Source organism: Amphiura filiformis, chromosome 2 (genome assembly GCF_039555335.1).
Source record: "Amphiura filiformis chromosome 2, Afil_fr2py, whole genome shotgun sequence".
Classification (NCBI taxonomy): Eukaryota; Metazoa; Echinodermata; class Ophiuroidea; order Amphilepidida; family Amphiuridae; genus Amphiura; species Amphiura filiformis.
Genome location: NC_092629.1, coordinates 41,599,104 through 41,621,660, shown reverse-complemented (window position 1 = coordinate 41,621,660; position 22,557 = coordinate 41,599,104). Strand labels below are relative to the sequence as shown.

At 35.7% G+C, this 22,557-nt stretch overlaps 1 protein-coding gene and 1 non-coding gene across 2 annotated transcripts; one reads left to right on the top strand and one right to left on the bottom strand.

Moving 5' to 3' along the window:
- Positions 1-1,680: 1,680 nt before the first annotated feature.
- Positions 1,681-14,520, bottom strand: LOC140146231 (uncharacterized). Its single transcript, XM_072168015.1, has 6 exons — positions 14,306-14,520; positions 13,009-13,305; positions 9,742-9,798; positions 9,164-9,253; positions 7,749-7,895; positions 1,681-5,280 (listed from the first exon to the last, which is right to left on the bottom strand). Exons 1-6 carry the CDS (start codon positions 14,403-14,405, stop codon positions 5,027-5,029), a joined length of 945 nt encoding a protein of 314 aa, XP_072024116.1. The 5' UTR covers positions 14,406-14,520; the 3' UTR covers positions 1,681-5,026.
- Positions 14,521-21,769: 7,249 nt separating this feature from the next.
- Positions 21,770-21,842, top strand: Trnak-cuu (transfer RNA lysine (anticodon CUU)). The gene has a single exon. It is a non-coding gene; the product is annotated as a tRNA-Lys (tRNA).
- The last annotated feature ends 715 nt before the right edge of the window (positions 21,843-22,557 follow it).

Genomic DNA, 22,557 nt, shown 5'->3' with positions numbered 1-22,557 from the left:
TTCTACCATAGGGCTATTCCAGTTGAAATCCATACATCACCTATATTAAATATCCCACACAGGGGATGTAGATTTCAAATGGAGTCACCCATTCAGGTATCCACATTTGATTCAAGGTCATGTCTTCCATAGGGGTGTATGGATTTCAACTGGAATACCCCATTCTCAGTCATATCTAACCACAGATATGATTATATTTTTAGATTGAATATTAAAATGAACATTAATGTTTGGACTAATCTTTGAATTGCATGTGAAGGATATTCCATCAACTAACGAACTTAGAGCACCTGAGACTCTGTTTTAATCAGGGATTCTATGGAATAAGCGACTGGAGTTGATGTGACAGTGTCATAGATCACTCCTCACTGCGCCATGCGCCATGCTCCAAGTGTTTCTAGAATGCTGTTAGATTAAGAAAAATTTTAATGCTAATGTATTGCACGTGCTAAGGAAGTCTGATTATCTTTTTGAAATAGCCAAGTGGGAGGGTTTTCAATGAAATATTTCTGTGTAAAAATTGAAGCATCCTATGTATAAAAGAATATATGAATATTAACTGCACATCATATAAAATCGATTCGTGGTACCCAATTGTGGTACAGTTGATGTCTTTTAGGGGGCAGATAATTTTATTTTAATTTTATAAACGCCAAAATATTTTTGGAATTTAGTGAAAATGAAGACGGAAAAGATGGTTAAAAATATATGTAAAAACAACATAAACCCCCGCTAAATATTACTGTTTTGTTTTTATGGTAATCTAATCTTCCATTTTCTATTGTTAATTCTGTACCCGATATGTTGGATTTGCCTATATAACAATATAATAATAATAATAATAATAATAATAATAATAATAATAATAATAATAATAATAATAATAACACTAATAATAATAATAATAATAATAATAATAATAATAATAATAATAATAATAATAATAATAATAATAATAACTTTATTATTTTATACACGGTAAAAACATGTTCAATACAATATTGATCTTCCACATGTCCATGTGGCTATTAAGATATTACTAAAATTAATACATGAATATTTCACTAAAAGATAAAATATTTATAATAACTAAAATTATGATAAAAGTAGCCGCGTTCATCCTCATAAAATCACACTCCCACTCCCACATTCAAGTTACTACCGACTCACCCTGTCACTATGTAACAAACATACACTCCACTCACCCCTTACATACACACACACCCTCCAATCTCACCATGCATAATGTCATACCATTTCACCCACTAAACACACACCATCCATACATCTTCTCACAATAAAGCGTTATTATACGATTTATATACATTATACAAGTTATATTTGAATTATTAAAAACACATCACCAAGACCACTATTGCACAAATACAGATTGAACAATATAAAATATACAAAATGATAAATTATTCAAAAATATTAAGAAATAAATTAAAACACATCATCATAATTTAAAGTATTAGAACACATCATCAAGACCATTATTGCACAAATGAAGAGCTTAGTTTGAAAACCCCTTACAGCCACTTGCCGAATTTTGAGAACACATAAAAAAATCATCAAGAAAATCATTGATATAAGGGAGTTTCAACAAAAGCAGTTTTTTGGGATGCTTGGGTAGAATGAGCATCCCACCAAAAACTGCTTTTGTTGCAAACCCCCATATATCAGTGACTTTTTTGATGTGTTCTCAAATTCGGCAAGTGGATGTAAGGGGTTTTGAAACTAAGCTCTTCAAATACAGAAATTCTAAAAAATAACCCTGCGTTGGTACTCATATATTCACACTCACACTACTCCCACATGTAAGCTATAAGCTGTATCAAAATGATTGGTACCCGTTAGTTTCCATTGATAATAGATGAGTCTGACACATAAATTTAACACATGATCCACATAATTTATAGATACATTGTTTAACAAGTCATAAACTATATATTCTGGACATTTCAAGTCGCATTATTGACATTTCATGATTTGGTAAATCCCATAAGCCTTTGCGAGTACACCTGAGATGGAGTCATTTGGCGTCACGCCGATCTGCGCCGATGCGCACATCGTTTATAGAAAATCATTACTGCGAATTGCAAGTCGGCCTGACGTCAAATGAAGACATCTCAGGTGTACTCGCAAAGGTCTATGGGATTTACCGAAAAGTTCAATTCTGATTTATGAATAGAAGACACGAGAGGGTTAACCTTATGAGAACTACCTGCCGATTGGCCAAATTGAATATTGTGTTCAATTTTCAACCAATCAAGGAGGGTATTAATAAGATCATCTGCAAATGCAAGTTTGACCATAAATAGTTTAAAGCCTAGTCATAATTGGCAATTGAAACGAGCATGATGCATTTGCAACCACAGACTGCTACAGACGAACATCCTACAAAGCCAAAGTCTCAGTATCACACGATTATGAGGGCCGATTGCACAATGACGTGCGACAGACGAAACTGCTACGCACATACCTTTACGGTCTTTCGCGTAAATTGGAAGACACGGAACACTGTATCGTGAAGGCACGCAACGCTGTCGTGATTGTTAGACACACACGATCGAACGATCGGTCCTCATGAATATGCGAGAATTCACAGCATACAAAGCACTGGGACTTTGACTGTTGAAGGATGGTCTGTAGTAGTCTGTGGTTGCAAAGCACAAATTTATTTCTCTATCTCTTGCAAACGTAGTTCATAAGCTGACGTCATTGCCCAAACAGTGACTTTTCAAACTACTAGTATTTCATATTTCAACTCCTTCGGCAAATCTTTAATAGTTATATATTCCCCACTATCGTCATTTCGATAAAGTTACTTGAGCTGTCTGGTCAACTGTCATACATAATTAAATACCACCAATTAGAGCTGAGCAGTGCTTGAAAACAACCCCCCAAAAAACAAACAAAAAACACACCAAAAAACCCGAGGGACTATTTTCTTGCATGGCATCTGAAAAAGGTGCTTAAAAATCAAAATACCAAGCTATATAGTGAAAAATATGCAAATTTCTGAGTATTAAACATGCAGAAATAACATGTTTTCATGGATTATAGGTGCGATACTGTAGCCACTCAAATAAATGTGAGTCCAGTTGATCAGTTTTATGTTTTCTACCATTTATTTTGCAGTCTTTACGAATAGTTCCACCAAATTCATCCGCTACACTTCGATTTTCCCACTTAGCTGGTGTACTCCTTTTTGGACCCAAAAAGGAGGGCGCACTGTAAAATTATGGTCTTTACCAGGCGTCATAGGACACGCAGCACGTGACGTACGAGGCTGGCGAAGATACAGGGCTGAAAGCCCCATTGAAAATACACGGTTAGCAATTACAAATGGAAAATTAACATACTTGCAGTGGGGTACTTTTTCGTACCCCGACGGTTTTAGAGTAAGATAATTTTGCTTTGACACCACATAACAAATTTAGAATTGTTTGTGAAGATTTCATGATTATGTGTTAATGCAATGGCGACGTCAAAAATGGCGATATCGCTTCCACCACCGCCTGGTCTTTACACTTCAGTGGTTTAAAACAAAAACAAAAGTCTCCGGTCATCATAATGTTTTATTTGGGATTCAACCTACTACTCTTAATTGATAAAAATATCTTTTCACTGTGAGAATGTCGTGTAGGAGAAAATCGTGTTTAAAATCACCTATTTTTACACTGAAAACTGTGTTGTAAAGAATCGTGTTTAAAATCACCTATTTTTACACTGAAAACTGTGTTGTAAAGAATTAGTGGTATTGAACCACGTGTATTAGTCTTAAACAGCCTGTTACACTCTGCAAAATATGAGAAAATGACTAATTCTGATCCGATAGAACTTAACTTGTGATCGTGTACATCGGATGAAGGTAAACAAATTTGGACAGCTGACACTACAAAGATACCAGATAGGGCTATGCCAAAGTCAGAGATTTTATACAGGATGTCAATGAATTATTTTTTTTTTTTTTATTTTTTATATTTTATTATAATTGTAATATAAGGTGGAAATGAAATGTTCAAAAAGAACAAAAATGTTGTTCCCCTCTTATTGAATTTATATGAGATATGAAATATGTGTGGGGTATGTGTAAGTCTTTGGGCTCCACCGCCGCCGGCATAACATTTGTATTACACATCCAAATGACAAGATGTTTTTGTATTTTAAAGAAGATTTAATTAGCTACAAAACGATAGCAACATTTTTGTAACAACGTCAGTATTTCTCAGCAAAAGTAAAATTGAATCAAGAAAACATATTTTTCAATTTCATGTAACGACGCCAACATGTTGAGAGGATTCATAATTTGCAACCGTCTACACTGTGACATAAGATCTTAGATATTCGGAGTGAAAAATATATACCTACACATCTCTTTGCTGTAACAAAGATCACAGCAAACACAAAATGTCTGGTTATATAAAGGTAATGAAAACGTATTTAAAGCGTTATTGTAAAACATTTCGGGTAAAAATGTTTGAAAGATATTTTGTCAATACTTAAATAACATTTTGTTTAGAATGTTTTGCAAGTGTTCAAAAATGTTTTTGAATGTTATTGAAACGTTTTTATACCCTTTATATGACCTGACATTTAAACATTTTCTGTAAAATGTTTTGTGTTTGCTGGGATATAATCAAAAATATTATGTGAATGAAATGTGCCTTATGAGGGTAGTTTTAAACGCACTACCACTACATTTTAATGGCCTACACTTCAGAAGCTTATGAGTTCATCTTAGCGCAGTCATTGTCCTTAAAGTTAACCTTGGATACCTGTGTCTACATGTGTGAAAAGGTCTGATTGTATATACGAGGGTTGTAACAAGTCACCAAATATTTAGGTCAAATCAAGTCATTTGACCTAATTTCAAGTCAAGTCAAGAAAGTCAAGTCAAGTCAAGTCAAATAAAAAAGTCACGACTTGTTACAATACCTGATACTGATATAATACTGACTGGATTGTCCCGCCGATGGAATGCACTCTCGCCTCCCAGCTTCAAAAGGGAGGTTAACAGCTATCTAGGCTCAATCTCAAATACCGACGACGATGCCGGATCGTCAAGCGACCCGTCAAGCAGACACGTTTGAACAACACCCCAAAATACGGTATTATTCACACTTTCTAATGTATACCAATGATATTCACTCTTATGTATTTTTGATATTTCTTCACACGTCGGCGGATCGAGAACCATTCTGGCAAACCGTTCCATATAGGAGATAACGGTGAGCTCACTGCACCGCCAGTCACTTACACAATCAGGGTAAACTGTAAATGACAAAGATTACGGAATAATAATTATTCTTTACATCTAACTTAAAGTTTTAACGTAAACATCGAAATGAAAGACCCCTAAAATTACAAAACATTTCTTTGCACAACTTGACATACATTTTGTTGATTTGAAAAATTCAAAAACCTGTGAGCGGAAGAACCGTTTTGCTACCCTCCCAATGAAAGTTGCCTCATTTCCAAAAACAATTTCTTTGATCAAAAATAATCACATTTTTCAAAAATTCAAAAAGTTGTGAACAGCAGAATCGTTTTGCTACCCTCCCAATGAAAGTTGCCCCATTTCCAAAAACAATTTCTTTGGTCAAAATAATCACATTTTCCAAAAATGATGCTTTCAGAGAAAGTTGCACTTTTCAACATCCCATATATATTTAATGTACAAAACATAAAAAAAATCTATACTTTGATGAGCTCGTAATCGGTCGGCCTTATAAACTCGCGGATTAATATCGAAATATTTTATTTTGAGGATTAATATCGAAATATTTTATTTTGAGAATTTTCTTGTGACATCTTGCCAGAAGCATCACGAATTAGTAAATTTGTGTAATACACTGTGTCTATTTTCACCAGTGGACTTCGGGTATATATAAATGCGCATTTATAAATGCGCACGTGACATCTACAAGTCGCCATACCGTGTTCAACGATGTAAGGTACCCGGATGTGCACAAATTCCACACGCAAAAGTATAGGCGAAAATGACAGGTTACAAGCAAAATTGGTTTTGCAAAATAGTGGCATTGATTGCAAAGGGCAAAATAATTTGACCCGAAACATAAACTCTTTATTTGGATTTTCCATTACGGAAAAAAAATTTATGACGGAAAAGCTAGATATAGCTGATTTAAAAAGTTATATTTCATTATTTCCGTGCTAAATGGGCGTGGCAATTGGCCATATTGATGACGAAATGTGATTCTTACTGGCATTAAGGTCAGAACTGGGTAGCTGCCGATGATGTTATTTGATAATGTTTGCACGTAGGGAACTTAGGGGCTGTCATTTTCTTCGGAAGGAAGGGGTCATGGATTTATTTATTTGGGAGTCAAGATAAGTATCCCCCCGTAGCGCCGCCAATGAACATAACTCTGACCCTAATTTTAACTCTAATTATAACGTAAATTGAGGAAACTATAACTTTAGCCCTTTTCGGTATAATGACCCTCTCAAACTAATAGGCTAGATGTCCCCGCCCGACCTCCTCAATTCTAACTTACTCATTCGCTCGCAAATGGACAAAAAACAAATTCAAAATGTGTTTTTAAGCACATTTTTGTATCCCCCATGCTAAATCGGTAATCTGTACACCCTTTGTCACCCTTTGACGTACAATTTAGAGTATAAACACGTAGATGACTGTACATGATCTAATCATCCCGGCTGGAAGATGTTGAGGAAGACTCGTATACTATACATCACGCTCATACGTTATATGACAATATGACGTACAATCACGTATGTGATGCATGGTTTGAGGTTTATTCAGCTCGTAAGTTAGATCTCGTCATACACATTATTGTCATGGTATATTGTAATTGTGTTCAGTTTGATTCAACCGGCTTATAAAGTTTTACTTTACACGGAAGGGGAAAGTTAGCAAAAAACAATTAATTTATGAGTGTAAAAGGGGGAGGGGAGGTTTTGGGGGAAGGGGGGACAAATAATATTTATAAAATTATAAGTATAAAGGCGAGAAAGAGAGAAACCCTGTTCTACAGGCGAACGGACCTTTCAAGTAGGGTCGGTCGGTCGGTTGGTATTTTTTTAAAAAATTTTTAAATAACCCAAAAAATCACACAAATCTGCAAATAAATTTCAATTTGAGAAAATACCAAAAAAATTGTCCTGAAATTTCCGAAATTTGGGGTCGGCATTCATTTGTACAGGAAAAATTTGTTTCCCAATTTGTTCAAAATAGAACAGGGTTTTCGTTTTTCGTCGCATAAATAAATAAATAAATAAATAAATAAATAAATAAATAAATAAATAAATAAATAAATAAATAAATAAATAAAAATAAATAAATAAACATTAGTTATGTTTGTACATGGGGGTGCTGTGCAATAATCATGATCCTTTGATATCCATGATTTTTCCTTGCAAATTTATAGCATCGAACCTCCAGCCAATGTTCCTTGCCAGTGCTAGCCACGAAACAAGGTCACAACTGTAGCCACTCCTTCAATGGTCGCCATTTCAGTGATTGACAGTGATGTAATGCAAATATGGCGCTGGCCATCTGGTCACGTGCGCATTTATAAAAGCGCATTTATATATACAAGTCTACTGTTCACTTTCACACAAAATAAAGACCAGACAGGTCAACTAATAGTACTCTTAACGTGGGGCTACTTTTCGGCGTAGTGGTAAAAAGCGTAACATTTCCAGTCTATTACGAGCTGATCAAACTATAATATACATAAAATATTTACACTAACTTAAACTAGGTCCAGTCCATGAAGATGTATGACTGACGGCAAAGGCGTGATAGGTTTCTGAAATTTCGAGAGCATTTGGCATTTTACATCCCGTCGAGAGTGATTCACAGATGCATTGCAAACAATCAGCTGGTACTAAAGCATTTCCTGTTTAAGAATAATACATTGAAAGCCATTTATTATAACATTTTCATACAAAATAGATTAGTATTTATTTGCCACAAAATGTTAGCTTTTACTGTCAGATATATCCCCCTTTAATTTCGAGCCGAACAGCTAAGGCAAAGCAAAGAAAATTGGAATTTACTATCCTTTGTTGTGTAGATCACCGTCCCGCACGCCATGTACGTATGAACATCGCATATGCGTTCGACTAATATTTCCATCGTAATAATAAAACGACGGTGCCCGCGTTTTATTCAAACTCACGGATTTTGACAAAACTACAGCACCCAGGGTCTTGATTTTGCAGGGTATGTTGGTTTAATAAACAGTGTGATAAAGTACAATATAATTGTGTAAAAAACAGAATTTTGAAAAATATTGAAGGCGTCCTCCTCAGCAAATATGGCTTTAAGAAAAAAACATGTAATGATGTTACTATTTAGGATGCACCATTTGATTTTCAGAGGATATGGGATGGAGTTAATGTTGGGTGGATTTGTTTTTGCCGCATCCGGCAGCAAAATTTTAATGTATACCTTTATGCAGAGTTGGGTGGGGAATTTGTTGCGAATTTTTCCCGTCTCACTAGTGGCGATTACACCCCTCCCCCCAAACAAAACACTCCCATGCCCCTGGAACTCAAATGGTGCGCCCTTAAAATGAATATATCTGTTTTGTCTTGCTTGTTGTTCATATTCGTTAGTCGTCATCATTACAAAATGACCAGGACCAACACGGATAATATTTGATGTGCCCGTCAGCTCCCAAAGACTAATAATGGTCATCTAAAATTCTGGGCGTATCAAACACACCAACAATTGATGATGTGTTCCCCCCTCCCCCAATGAAATTCGTTCCGTAACCATAGTAACAAGAAACTGACGAAAAATATTGTTCTTTTGTTCGCAGAAGTTGTGGCGAATTTAGTGAAAATGTTCAGCTTCAAAACAAAAATGTTATGTAAGCTTCAATACCTATTAATAGTATGCTATAGGAGTTAGGAGTCTTGTTCATTTTGTGGCGGCACTACGATTTTTTCTGTGGGTATTGGGGTGGGGGGAGGCTTGGTTTATTTCTTATTTTGACTGAGGAAAAATATGGGAAGAGGGAGACTATAAGGAAAATGCCCCCCTCCTTTGTTGTTGATTCTTTCCGATTTACCGCATACGGTGCAATAAATGAACTTTGTGAAAAATCATGAGAAATTTAGCCCTTTTAGACTCAAGAAGCCCCGCATAGTAACAGCTTACCTGTAAAGGTGTAGGGCGTTGTCATGTAATCTGTTGTTGTGGCCATATTAGTTGTTTTTTGATTAGTGGTCATCGCTGTTGATGATAAAACTGAAGTGAAATGATAATTGTAAAGAATTTATTTCCCTTAAACACAGTGACGTACATTTCTTTTTGACATTGGGGGGGGGATTGTGTTGGAAAAATTTTCTTGAAGTATAGTGAATTTAGCACCTTTTTGTGACAGAATAAGTTTATGGTGGTACAAATGCACGCGAAGAGCGCGAAAAATTTTGCCATATTGAAGCTAAACTGATGAAATATGGTGCAAAAGTGGAATAAATGCAATAAACTTTGCACTTTAGGGGCTAAAATGGCCAAATATGAGGTTAATTTGGTCAGAAACCCACATACAGGCGTCAACATGGGGGATGATTGTATTAACCATCCCCCCTGGCAAAATATTTATCCCCCATCCCCCGGGATCTACGCCTATACTTAAACATGTTCGTAGTTTATGACGACGACGCCTCGTCTTTCTTTCTCGTACTTAAAGTTTACTTTAAAATTTTTGAGGAAACAATTATAATTATTCATACCTGTTGATGGTGTATTTGTGGTCATATCAGTTGTCACTGGATTGGTGGTCTTTGCCGCTGATGATGTCAAATATAAAAGTAAAATAATTATGAAAGTACTCTTTCAGCTCCGAAAAAATATGTCGTTTATTGATATCTTTCAGTTAAATTACACCTGTGAACCCGTAAATTTGCCTTGCCCCCCTGACACCGCTCTGAAAAAGTCCTGGCTACGCCACTGATTACCAGTCATTATTCAGAAACCTACGGAGGGTCTTATCCCATCACGGACACACTGCATAGCGTCATTATCCTGATATCTTCGTGTCAGAAATTGCCATGATAGTAGGACGAATCCACTAGTTTTTCAACAGCCACTCATAGCGAGTTTGTTCCGCCATGTTTGATAGTTTCGAGAGAGAGAGGCCAATGAGATAGAACTGCCTTTGTTGCGTCGGGAAAAGTTAGCTACCTTATTGGTCAAATACTTATCGCTTAGCGATGACAAACTACCGTGGTATTTCACTTACGTCCATTGCCGCAAAAGTGTACAACAAGATCCTTCTGAACAGGATCCGACCCCACATTGATCCTTTACTGAGAAGCAACCAGGCTAGCTTTAGATCTGGTCGCAGCTGTGCTCAGCAAATACACATTTTGAGGAGGATCATGGAAGGCTTCAAGGAGTACCAACTTCCCTTAACAGTCACTTTTGTGGACTTCAAAAAAGCCTTCGACTCCATCAACAGGTCCGTCATGTTTTCAGTGCTGCGGCATTATGGAATACCAAAGGTTGTGGTCAATGCCATCCAGGTGCTCTACAAAGACTCCAATAGTGCCGTTATGGTAAATGGCAGTATCTCAGAGCCTTTCCAAGTAACAACTGGAGTGCTTCAGGGTGATGTGTTGGCACCATTCCTGTTCATTATCCTAGTAGACTACCTTCTGATGAAATCAACTTCTGGAATTGACGCTGGAATTGTTACCTACCCACGTCGGTCAAGCAGGTATCCTGCCAAGATGCTGAATGACCTGGATTTTGCTGATGATATTGCCCTGCTGGAATCTTCCATAGACCGGGCCCAGTCACAGCTTACTAGGACTGCAACTGCAGCAGCAGATCTAAGCCTTGTAATCAGCGCACCTAAGACAGAATATATGACTGCAAACTGTAACGCCCAACCAGCACTTGAAGTCTATGGTAGTACCATCAATCATGTCACAGACTTCAGGTATTTGGGTTCCAAGATGGGCTCTAGTGTTGGAGACCTAAAAAGAAGAAAAGCACTAGCCTGGGCAGCTTTCTGGAAACTGGAACGCCTTTGGAGAAGCCCGTCCCTGCCAATCGAAACAAAAATCAAGCTGTTTCAGACAACGTGTGTTACTGTCTTTCTGTACGGGTGCGAGTCATGGGTAATTACCAAGGACATGGAAAACAAGATCAATGCATTTGCAACATCTTGCTACAGAGTCATGTTAAACATCAAGCGTGTGGATCGGATTCCAAACGAAACCATCTACAACCTGACCAACACCACTCCACTGGTTGCCAGAGTCAAGATTCATCAACTCAAATTTCTCGGCCATATACTGCGTCTTGAAGATGGCGAGCCTGTGAAAGAATATGCGCTTTATATTCCACCACATGGGAAGAGGAAACCGGGACGGCTGCGCACACTGTACTTACAGTATGTCCAGCACCTCCTGGGAGATACTGAAGGGATGCTGCAGCCAAACAAAATTGTTTCGCTTGCCCAAGATCGCATTAGTTGGAGAAAGCTTGTAGTCGCCTGCTCCGCAGCCGACTGATGATGATGAGCGACGTAGTAGTAATTCAGCTAATTTTGTAACTCAGTAGCGCCTGGCGGAGTATATTGCAGAGCACGTGATTCGCTGCAGGTGCATTTCTATTGGCTAGTTTACCGTCTGTACAAAATAATTATTTACCTAGTGTTGACTCTGTGTACTATCGTACCTATCGTAAATGTAACTTTACACTGAAGGGAAAAAATGGCATCTACTCGACTAGACTACACTGCGCATGTATTTGTATGCTTCGTAGTGACGACCGAATAAGTTACAGTTCATAGCGCGACTCTGACTAGCGGCGCTTGTGTACCGCATCGTTTGTACCGCACCTTTGTGGCAAGATCGTGCTCTGAAGTTCAAAAACAACAAAATCTTCAAAACGTCAATTTGGACACAACGGTCTGCGCAGTCTCAGTGTAAGTTCAAAGTTAAAGTGCAAATAGAATCTGGTTGCAAAAGTCCGCCACTTTTTTTTTCACGGAGTTTTCTCAGTCGTCAATCCAGACGGTTGATGAATGAGGGCAGCAGTAGTACTCGACTATATCTTGTATAGTTCTCTGGGTTGATAGGATGAACAATTTTTATCTTTCCCCAGAGCAGCGAGCGCACATAAGCGTTGAAAAAAACAACAACACCAATGCATCTGACCACCGGATTCGAACCGGAACCCTCTTATGATGAATAACACGACGCTCTGAATTGAACCGCAGAGACACACGTATTGATTGATAAATGTACATGTATTAGGTTCGAACGGCTCCACTACGTGACTTCACATACTTACTACAATATGCAGTTTTGATGACTTCCGCTAGGAAAACGACGATGCACCAAACCTCTGCTCTAACATGCCTCAGTAGCCCAATACTTGAATCTTGTGTTTGACCTCCGGAAGTCAATTGATCGAAATTCCTTCCCACAGTACCATATGCGTATTGCAATAACAAAGGTGATTGACCCCTGTATCTATTGTTATGCAAAACGCTATGTGGGAATGAATTTCGGTACAAACTGACTTCTGCTGAGGAACCCGGGATCCACGTATTGGTTAGAACGTCGTGCTGGTCATCATAATTTAATAAATATAAGATTGCCGATTCGAATTCGGTTAGATGCACTGGTTTTTTTAACGCTTATGTGCGCTGGCCGATCTGAGCAAACATGGCAAACATTCAAAATTTGCTTATAATACCGTAAAACCTCGTCTACAAGCATATAGAGTGCTTTAGATTAAAGCTAAATTAATACAGGCGCCGTCCGTCGACAAGGAGTTTGAACAAATAAATTACAGATAGGCTACAAGTATCTACAAGTAAGTACTATTGTAAAAACCAATGTATTGTATTGTCATATTTACGGCTGTTTCGTATTAATTTAGCTTTCCTGGAAAACAATCTATATGCTTATAGACGAGGTTTTACGGTATTCAATGTTGTCACATAACAAATGATAATCCAAGATGGCGTCCATATCACTCACCACTTCCGGTAGTAGGACACCCAAGCAATCCCTGCAAGTTATCTGTAAACCAATTCGTACGCTGAAACAATGGCATTACATCATCAACATACCACCATGGATTTGGAGTATCTGGTTCCAAGTAAGGAAATGGACACTCTTGAGCAGAGCCTATGAAGCGAGTTTTTGAAGGGGATGGTAGAATTCGCTGACAGGAGCAGCGCTGTTGAAAAGGCAACGCCCATCGTAATCGGCCTTCCAGAGGATCTAATTGTCGACTAGTAAAACATGTGTCTGAGCCTACAAGATGATTATTTCCTGTGGAAGACACAATGAGAGATTAAATTAGACAGAAATAATGCTGTGCTGCCCTCTACGACCAACCCATTTTTTCCCGAAAATCATTTGTCAAACATGTTTTTCTGTACAAAGGAAAATCGACCATAATTTTAGATTTTCGGGTGTTTTTTTTTCACTTTCATATTTTAACAAGTTTAATGCTGAAATGCAATTTCATGCTTATGAATTTATGATCGACAATTTTAAAGAACATAAGTTTCTGTAATATTATTAGTTTGCCCCCTACCTATACCTTTTTTGGGGCATGTCACTAAAATGAATGCTCAGATGAAAAAAAATTCTGAACTGACTCATTGTACCATATGGAGGGAAACACAGCCATTTATTTTTTTGGCCTTATCATAGAGCGTCAAGCTAAATTTATACTCGGCCGTTTTTGCAGAAAAGCGATTCTCACGCATGCTCAGTGTTTAATTTTCGTTTTCAGAGTGTCAAGCCGATCAATCGATACAAATTGCTGGGGCAAAAACGACGTCGATTTTGCGAGTTGAAGAAATCTCAACTCCTGAGCGATGTCGTCGCTTGACACGTAAATGCATCAACCAATCATTTCCTATCAACTAGATCTAATATTTCGCTAATTAATTTACCTTTGTCGATCATTACCTTTCGGAGATGAATTAATTCAAACCAATAATTTATTGACAGCAATGGATGTTCTAAAAAGTAATTTTGTGGCCTTTTGAATATTTTAATTGTTGTCTGCAATCGCAATCGCCATGATAAGTATAAATGCAAAAGCGAAAAGCCTATCCCTTTCCAAAATCGGCACATCGCAATCGGTCTGCAATCAAGTATAAATAATTATATTTTATTAATGTACATTTTGTTAAAAATTAAGTAGGAAAACAAAAACGATTTTACTCGTACATAATGATAAAATACAACGACAGTAACAACAACAACAACAACAACAACAACAACAACAACAGTATAATAGTAATCAAAATTTAATTACCTATCAAAAGTAGGAAAGTCGCTACAAATTGAAAAGAACAATGGCTGACCATCCTCGCCTCAGCCGTACGGTAAAAGCGGTCCCATAAAAAGATTAGCATTTTACTTTAGTTTTGTGTATATCTCCGGTCTGCATACATTTCTAGCTCTGTCTACCTGGTATATAAGTCAGTATTAAATAATGGCAACATTATACAAAGTATCAAAATTGCATCACAAAACCGTCCAATCTTGCCTTTTTCTGATGACACTTTTCTGATGACACGACCTACCGGAAGTGAACAAAGTTAAGTTGCAGGGATGAATAATGAGTCTGCGCATGTATCCTTTCTTGACTTCAAAGTTTAAAATATAAATGGTAATACTCAATTCATTTGACATGTGAGATATTTTCATAAGAGCGAATGGGTTTAAAAGTTCTCGCACGCTTCTCACTGAAATCATGAAACAGCTTGATTTCTCCAAAAATATGCAAATTGACGCCCCTATAGAAAAATGGTATACATTCAACTATCTTAATGAAAATTAATATAATAACATTCCAGCAGGATTGATTAATTTTTGATATTGTTTCTTTTATAATTAAAATTAATAGGCCCTAATGTACTGCCATACATAGGTATTGGGTTTTTATAATTAAAGTACAGGGTGTCCCATAAAAAATTACCGAGTGAATAAAATTGAACGTAAGTCGAGAAATAGACATCAAAATCAAAAAATTTAAAATGTATCGCATAGCACATTTTATTGGGCATAACATACAAAACAAAGAAGAAATTCACGATTACATAATGCGCGCATCAATGCAGTTCATTCCAAGTTTGATCAACAGACGCCTTTTTTCATACTCGCTCACCATTTCATAAATTGTGTATCTCATTAAATTTAGTCCACATCTATTTTATAATCCGACGGTGTTATGTTATTCATGCTTCCACTGAAGAGAAATAACAGTTTGTCCGAGAAAACTTTGATTTCTGCAATTGGAAGCTCAACTTTAATTCTTTAGGTTGTGCAAGTATGTTATATTTTAATTTTCCAAAGAACATTTGAGCCAAGAATGACAATGATCAAGTGCTTACAGCTTTACGTGTAATTTTTTATACCATGCAACATTGATGTTGAAGTTTTAAATTATAATTTCTTGCAAATATTACAAAAACATTAATGTGTGTGAGAAATATTTTAAGCCAATTGGAATTCTTTATGCAATAATTCTTTATGCAACATTTATATCAACATTAACGAAAAAAGTTATTTACAAGTACCGGGCATCATCTTATATATATGAAAGTTTTCATTTTCAATATCGTGCAGGTTTTCGTTTTTGAATAAAACCTAATTATATGTTTTGCAAGAAACAGATTGTTTAAAAAACCCGAGAAGGATTTCACCGAACAAAATATGAAGCCCATTGACAGTGTTAACCACTACCGCGCATTGTGCTGAATGATCTTTCTTTCAAACTTGGAATGAAGTGAATTGACGCATGTGTTATGTAATCGCTTATTTCTTCGCAATCAGTCAGCCGTTTTCAGTAAAATTAGCGTATACGATGCAGAATAAGAGGAGCTACACGCTGATTATTAGTTTTCTGGATTCTGATGTCTATTTCTCGACTTACGTCCAAATTCATTCGCCCGGTAATTTTTTCTGGGACACCCTGTATAACCAAAGTTTGGCTTTTATATTCGAAAGAATTTAATTAAAAGGAAAAAAAACAATAACGTTTCGCTATCTGTATCTTTTTAATGATCATAACATGATTAAAAACGCACAAGCATGACAATAAATATGTACTACATTTAATTAGATTTAATTAAAAAGGGAAAAAAATAATAAATATGCCATCTCTTTATAGTAAAATCCTCTTTAAAAATCAAGAAATTCCATTTTTGGTCTTTTTTTGTTGCAGTGACTTTATTTGTCTATATACTATTCCAATATTTGCAACAGACATTGGATACTTTCTGCACCAAATGCTTGTCCCAAAGTCTGTACTGATTTATATAGCGTGTGTTGTTATTCACATTTTGCTCTCAGGTCTTATAGTGGGCGGTAGTCATGGCATGCAGAGGGTGAAGGGTCAAAACCACTAAAAACGAGCAATTCGGATTTCCAAAAATGGGAAAAATAAAATGTTATTCTAGTCATATTTGCACATATAAAATCAGAGATAACACTTCGAATTCTGACCCAGACAAATATGAGCACGTAATATTGTGAACTTTTTTTATTTATTTATGGCACTTACAAGTAATCTAGCGAAATTTACTGCTGTAACGTACGTTACTATGGTTTGTAAGACGCAGCAATGTTTTTGTCAGTGAGGGAAGCGCATTACTAATGATCGGTTTTCACCATTTGAAATGGATGTTTGAACAGTGCTTCCTTCAACCCAAAAGACTTATTTCACCCTTACCATTGGTATCCTATGACATTTACAAGTAAACTAGCAAAATTTACTGCTGTAACATACGTTACAACTGGTTCGTTAAATTCAGCAGTGTTTTTGTCAGGGAGGGAACACCACTAGGATGCTTTCACTATCGCAATACTAATCAACCTAAAACAAATGGAATATTCCCATTAACACTTTTTTCGTGTAATGTAGACCACGGGGTGTCAGAAAAATGCTAGCTCAACCAGAAAATATTTGTTTTTATTTTTATAACGTGATCAATATGACTAAGAAGTCAATTTATGCTAGTTTATTTTTAAAAATGAAGTTTAGGTTAGTTTCTGTATTTTATTTATCAAATGAGTATGAATAAATTTACATATTGTATAAGAACGAGTGGGATATCTGTTTTCAGGAATATTAGGAATTATACGCATACACCTAATGCTTTATAAAATGATAGGTGAAGAATCCCGAGTATTCGTAGGTAACATGAGCGATTTAACAATTTCTATATTGAGTTTAGAGGTTCACATTTTGCAAGTATGATAATGAATGAATAAAATGGTAGTTTTAGATCTCTTTCAGATGGTACGTCCAAATGAATAAGTGCTTTTACCTTAGATCAAAATTGTTTTGATGCTTTTAGCAAGATTTTGAACACTTCATTTTGATATACAAGTAGTTAAACAGCAAATTTACATAATACATAATTGTTGAATGAATCCGTATATGGGTAATAATATTGTCCGGGGGTACCGCTTAAAGTTTTTGACAATTAATTTCTATTGGTAGGGACACTTCATTGCACATGTCATGTGTTATGCTGTATTCGTAAGTAACATTTCAGTATTTGTAGGTAAGAATTAGACTTTTGGTGGATATCGCAATCAAATCTTCATTTTATAAAGCACTTTGAATGTATTATTTTCTTTATGTGCGTTTATTGATACTTGAGACCCTATCATGTATATTTAATGTCGGTTCACAGTGGTTGAAAGAGGATTGAAATAAGAAACAAAGGCACTAAAGTGACTTTAATTTGCTTAATTGTACACAAATCGCTTAAAACCGTTATTGCAGACTTGTGAAGTCCATCTTGGAGTCAGTTACGTCTTGTTGCCTTTCGTTTGAGGGCAACTATAATTAGCTTTATACTAGGGTCCACCACTGTGTTGTCTAGATCATGAGACAATGAGAAAAGTCGTTTTTGTCCATGGTATTCGTAGGTAAACTTAGCGAAAACGTCAAAAGTTACCTTCGAATAAACCAATTTGGACACAAATTACTCAGAAACCAGAAGGTCGGTAAACATTTAAAATGAAACACACATGACAGCTGACACATCCAAGTATTTATCCCCTTCTAATCGTCTTCGAATCTGATTTTTCTTTCAAATGAGCAGACCGTCGTCTATTTTAGTACATATTTTTCAACAATTAAGCCGTGTTCAGTTTTGCATGGTGGGCATGTATGTGAATTCGCAACTTTCATTGACATATGATTTGATAGCAAACATACAAGCCTTCGTTAATAATGTACCAATATGGGCATTGGCATGAATGGCGGTGTTTCACAATACTGTCATGATGTCAAATTGTATTCGTAGGTAACATTCGGTTACCGAAATTTACCTACGAATACTTGCTTTTATTGTTGACATCTCAGATATATTTAAACGCAGGCTATTGAAACTTGGTAGAAATAAAGAGTGTATTACCCTGCACCTATTGCTTAATTATTGTTTACTATTCTCTCATTTTGTGGAAATGACACAGCTTTTAACATGTATTGGGAGGTAATGCATATTTTTTACCAAACCTTCCTTTGTGCCATTTAGAATTTCTGGCAGCTAAACACAATAATAAAGATGTCCGAATGCAATGCATTTCAGTATTGGACATATCAAAGCTTGTATCAATTGCGCATTTATTAGTGATTTCCATTTTTCAAAGATATATCTAGTGCTATGAAAAATTGTATTCGTAGGTAATGTAAAAATACCACTCAAAAAATTATCACAAAAAATTCATAATTATGTACAAATATGTGAAAAATTGAACAGGCAATCTTTGAATACACACCTTTCAGGAAATAAATTTAGATTCAATCCAATGACTTCTTTTCATAACTGATTTAGATGTTTTTAAAAATACGTTAAGAAATATTTTGAAAAAATTGGTAAAAATAGCATGTTTTGGGGTCTCTGTGTCTAAGTTTTTCACAGAAGGGGGTCTTATTATATATGGCGCGAAGCGTATGATCAAGGCGAATAAACACAATACAAAAATGAATGCCAATTGATTAATACTTTTAAGTTATGGCCCTGAACATGCCGTGTACACTTTTCGTTGGATTCGACCATATATTCTACCGTTTGATTTTCATAAAATTGGTAACGTATGTTACTTTCCTTAACCATACGGTCATAAATCATGGTACTTTGTCTTGCTTTTCTCTAAAATGGATACCCACATTACGTTTTCAGACATGAATTTTATTTTCACGCTATTAATTTGACATTATAAAGGCAAAACATGATACCTAAATTGATAAAAAGGTTATCAAGGGTTATATAACATGTCAATGTAACGTAGGTTACACGGAGTATTGCGACAAATTTTAATTGTAAATAAATCATCTTTTATAATTTAGGGATGGTGTTTTCCTTTTTTTTTCTTGCAGGAATACACTATAAAGTACATTTTAATACTATTTCAAGGCATATTCATTGTGTTCCTTTTAAGCACATTGCACAAACATGTGAAGTTTATGATTTGCGACATAGGGGTTTTGACCACTCAGCCAACTTCAAAACATCGCTACTTCCAAAATAATATGATTTGAATGATCAAATTTACAGATATTATAGCCTGTTATGTGTTAAAGATATTCCAAGATCATTTCCTTATATTACCACATTGGTACAATATATTATAGTTGAATGGTTGCGACAGGATTTTCGCCGAATTGCTCGTTTTTAGTGGTTTTGACCCTAAGGGCAAGGTTGTTGGGTGGGTGGAATGCCAAGGAAGGGCGAGGTTGGCAAATAATGACAATGGCAAGGTTAGCAAGGAATGGTAAGGTTGTTGGGTGTATTATTATTATTAATATTATTATTAATAATAATAATAACAACAACACTAAGTAATGCGCCATCAACATAGTAGCACTATTCCGAGGCTCAGACATGAAAAACAAATAAGTACAATTAAACATTTAAATATACATAATTATAAAAGTATAAGTATATATAAGTACAGTTAAACATTAAAATACATTAATAAGTATAACCATTTGTTATATAAATAAGTCTTTAAGAAGTTCTTAAAAGTCTAAAAAGAATCACAGTTTCTTAGTGTATGGATACCAGCTGAAACCATCTCAAAGCTACACTGCAAAAATTGTGTCTTACCTGAGGACACTTAAGACGCGACTTTGAAGCCACCTTTTAGCCATGTCCTTATGCAAGTCATGTCTTGCATGGAGACATGGCTCGTGGAAAGACAGGACTTTGAGCTATGTCCTTATCCAAGACATGACTAGCTACAAGACATCAACAAAGTATGTAGGCTAGCCTTAAAGCAATAATGTGTGATTTGCTTCACAGCGACGCCCTCAATTTTACTCGGATTTCTACTTTTCGCATAATTATAATGCCCTGAAATACCACGTAAAAGACTAAGCCTGAAGTGCTTTAATAACAGTAAAATTTAACTTTTTTGTATTAAAACCGGGTCGACCGGGTTTTATTCAGAGTTCAACGATCGAGTACTTGCTAACATGTACTGTGGATGTCAGCTTGTATGTACACACGTCGAGCGCGATGCTCCGTGCAGTATACATGTAATACGATCGGCGAGCGTAGTAGGCTACACGCATTGTAGGCGTTGGAGTGAATCGCAATTTTCTTCGTTATACCTCATTTGTTTGGCTCGAAATTAAAAGGGGATAATGTGATCAGTGAAAACAAACATTTAAATAAGAATCTATTCTTTATGCAAATCACACATTATTGCTTTAAGTCATGTCTTGATTATAAGAGCAGAATGGGACATGTCTTACTTCATGTCCTAATTAAAGACACATTATCGAATAAGTGACTTCTAACAAGTCACTGATTCTTTGAGTCGTGTCTTATCGCAATTTCATATGTCTCTAAACTAGACATGACTCGTATGCATAAAGTCATGACATTATAATTTTATTATACCTGGTGTGTAAATATGTTTGACTGTGTTTTGCCATATTTTGTTATATTTGTTTGGTTAAACTTATTTTGCTTTATTGCTTATGCCGTCACTTTGAACACTTCACTTAGTTGTTTCTTTGCTCATTTTGCATGTATTTTTTTTTCGTGCAATCCCTTTTGTGCAATTTTCATCGTGTGCCTATTTCATTTTTCTTATTTCTTAATGATGTATACAGGGCCTATTATAATTCAATGGGCAAATGGGCATTTTATTTTTACGTATAGGCCCTACTTATGTTTTTAATTGTAAACCGCCTTGTGGTCTTTGATGTAATGCGCTATATAAGAATAAATTATTATTATTATTATTATTATTATTATTATTATTATAAATAATAATATTATTTACTATACTATAGTTGTCGTGGTTGTGGCACAAGCTGGTTCGTGTACCATCTGGCATGTCAAATCAACGTATTTATGCCCTCTATAGTCAGATGAATACATTATTCGTTAGTCTTTATTGCATGCTCAACATGTGTATTGCTTTATAAATACGAATTTGAAAATGCGTGCTCAAGCAACTAGCAAACCGCGGGAAATATGTATTCTCCCGCGAAACTAGCCAAAACAAACCAAAATAAAATTGAGTTTAATAGCCTACATTGACTCAAGAAGATGATTTTATTTATTTTATTCGACATTACAAAAATAGAGTACATTTAACGACAGGTAATAACATGATACAATTTTATTATAAAAGAATGAAACAAAAATGTATATTTATAATCTCTCTAAAATTGAGTTTTGGCTTGGTAAATCGGGCTAAATTGTTGGTATGAAATCTATATATGCTCCATTAGTAGTTGAATGCCCGGCTAGCTCAGTCGGTAGAGCATGGGACTCTTAATCCCAGGGTCGTGGGTTCGAGCCCCACGTTGGGCGCAAATTTTTTTACAATTTTTAGTTTTGTAAACATATTCATGGTTCCAAATTATCTTCGAAGGATAGCTTTTTTTTTTTATTATTCCAGCTTTTCGCATTTAAAATAATAGTGCATTGCATCGCCATTACTAAGTTGTTTAGGCCGCAAAAAATGATGTTTTGGTTCTGGGATTTGTCAGATTTTTTTTTAGATTTTTCAAAACATAAAAGACTTTGGAATGATTTAGGTAAACTTTATACATAAAATAAGCTTGATTAGAGAACAAGGATCACTTCCAAGTCTTTTGTGGCACTCTAGCGTTTATCCCTCAGAATCTCACATTTGAAAAAAAAGGAAAAAAAAAAAAAAGAAAGAAAAAGTGCATCCTTCTTTCCTGCGACCTAATCATTTACATTGAAGGAAAAAATAAAATAAAAAATAATAAAAACCCCTCCTTCATTAATTCATGAAAATCCTCCGACCTGGACAAGAACCAAAACATACCGTAGGGCCTAAGTTTATACGGCTAAAACCTAAAGTTTTAAGTAAATAGATATCGGGATCGGGGGGCACTGTAAGGGACGGATATGTGCCATGTCTGTTAATAGACCAAGACTAATTCACTCCTTTGTTTTTGTAGAATTTTCATCATCAAAATACATGATAATACTAGGCCTACAGAAACTTTCCAATTCTGTAATTTTAGCATTGTGTAATAAATTTGGAGAAAAAATT

What these genes read in the sequence shown, in the direction of transcription:
- LOC140146231 (XM_072168015.1), bottom strand. Translation starts at nt 14,405, where the DNA reads ATGCTAATCTTTTTATGGGACCGCTTTTACCGTACGGCTGAGGCGAGG. An exon ending in GACTTTCCTACTTTTGATAG is followed by an intron (nt 13,306 to 14,305) that starts GTAATTAAATTT and finishes TGTCTTCCACAG; the next exon opens with GAAATAATCATCTTGTAGGC. An exon ending in CACAAATACACCATCAACAG is followed by an intron (nt 9,254 to 9,741) that starts GTATGAATAATT and finishes ATTTCACTTCAG; the next exon opens with TTTTATCATCAACAGCGATG.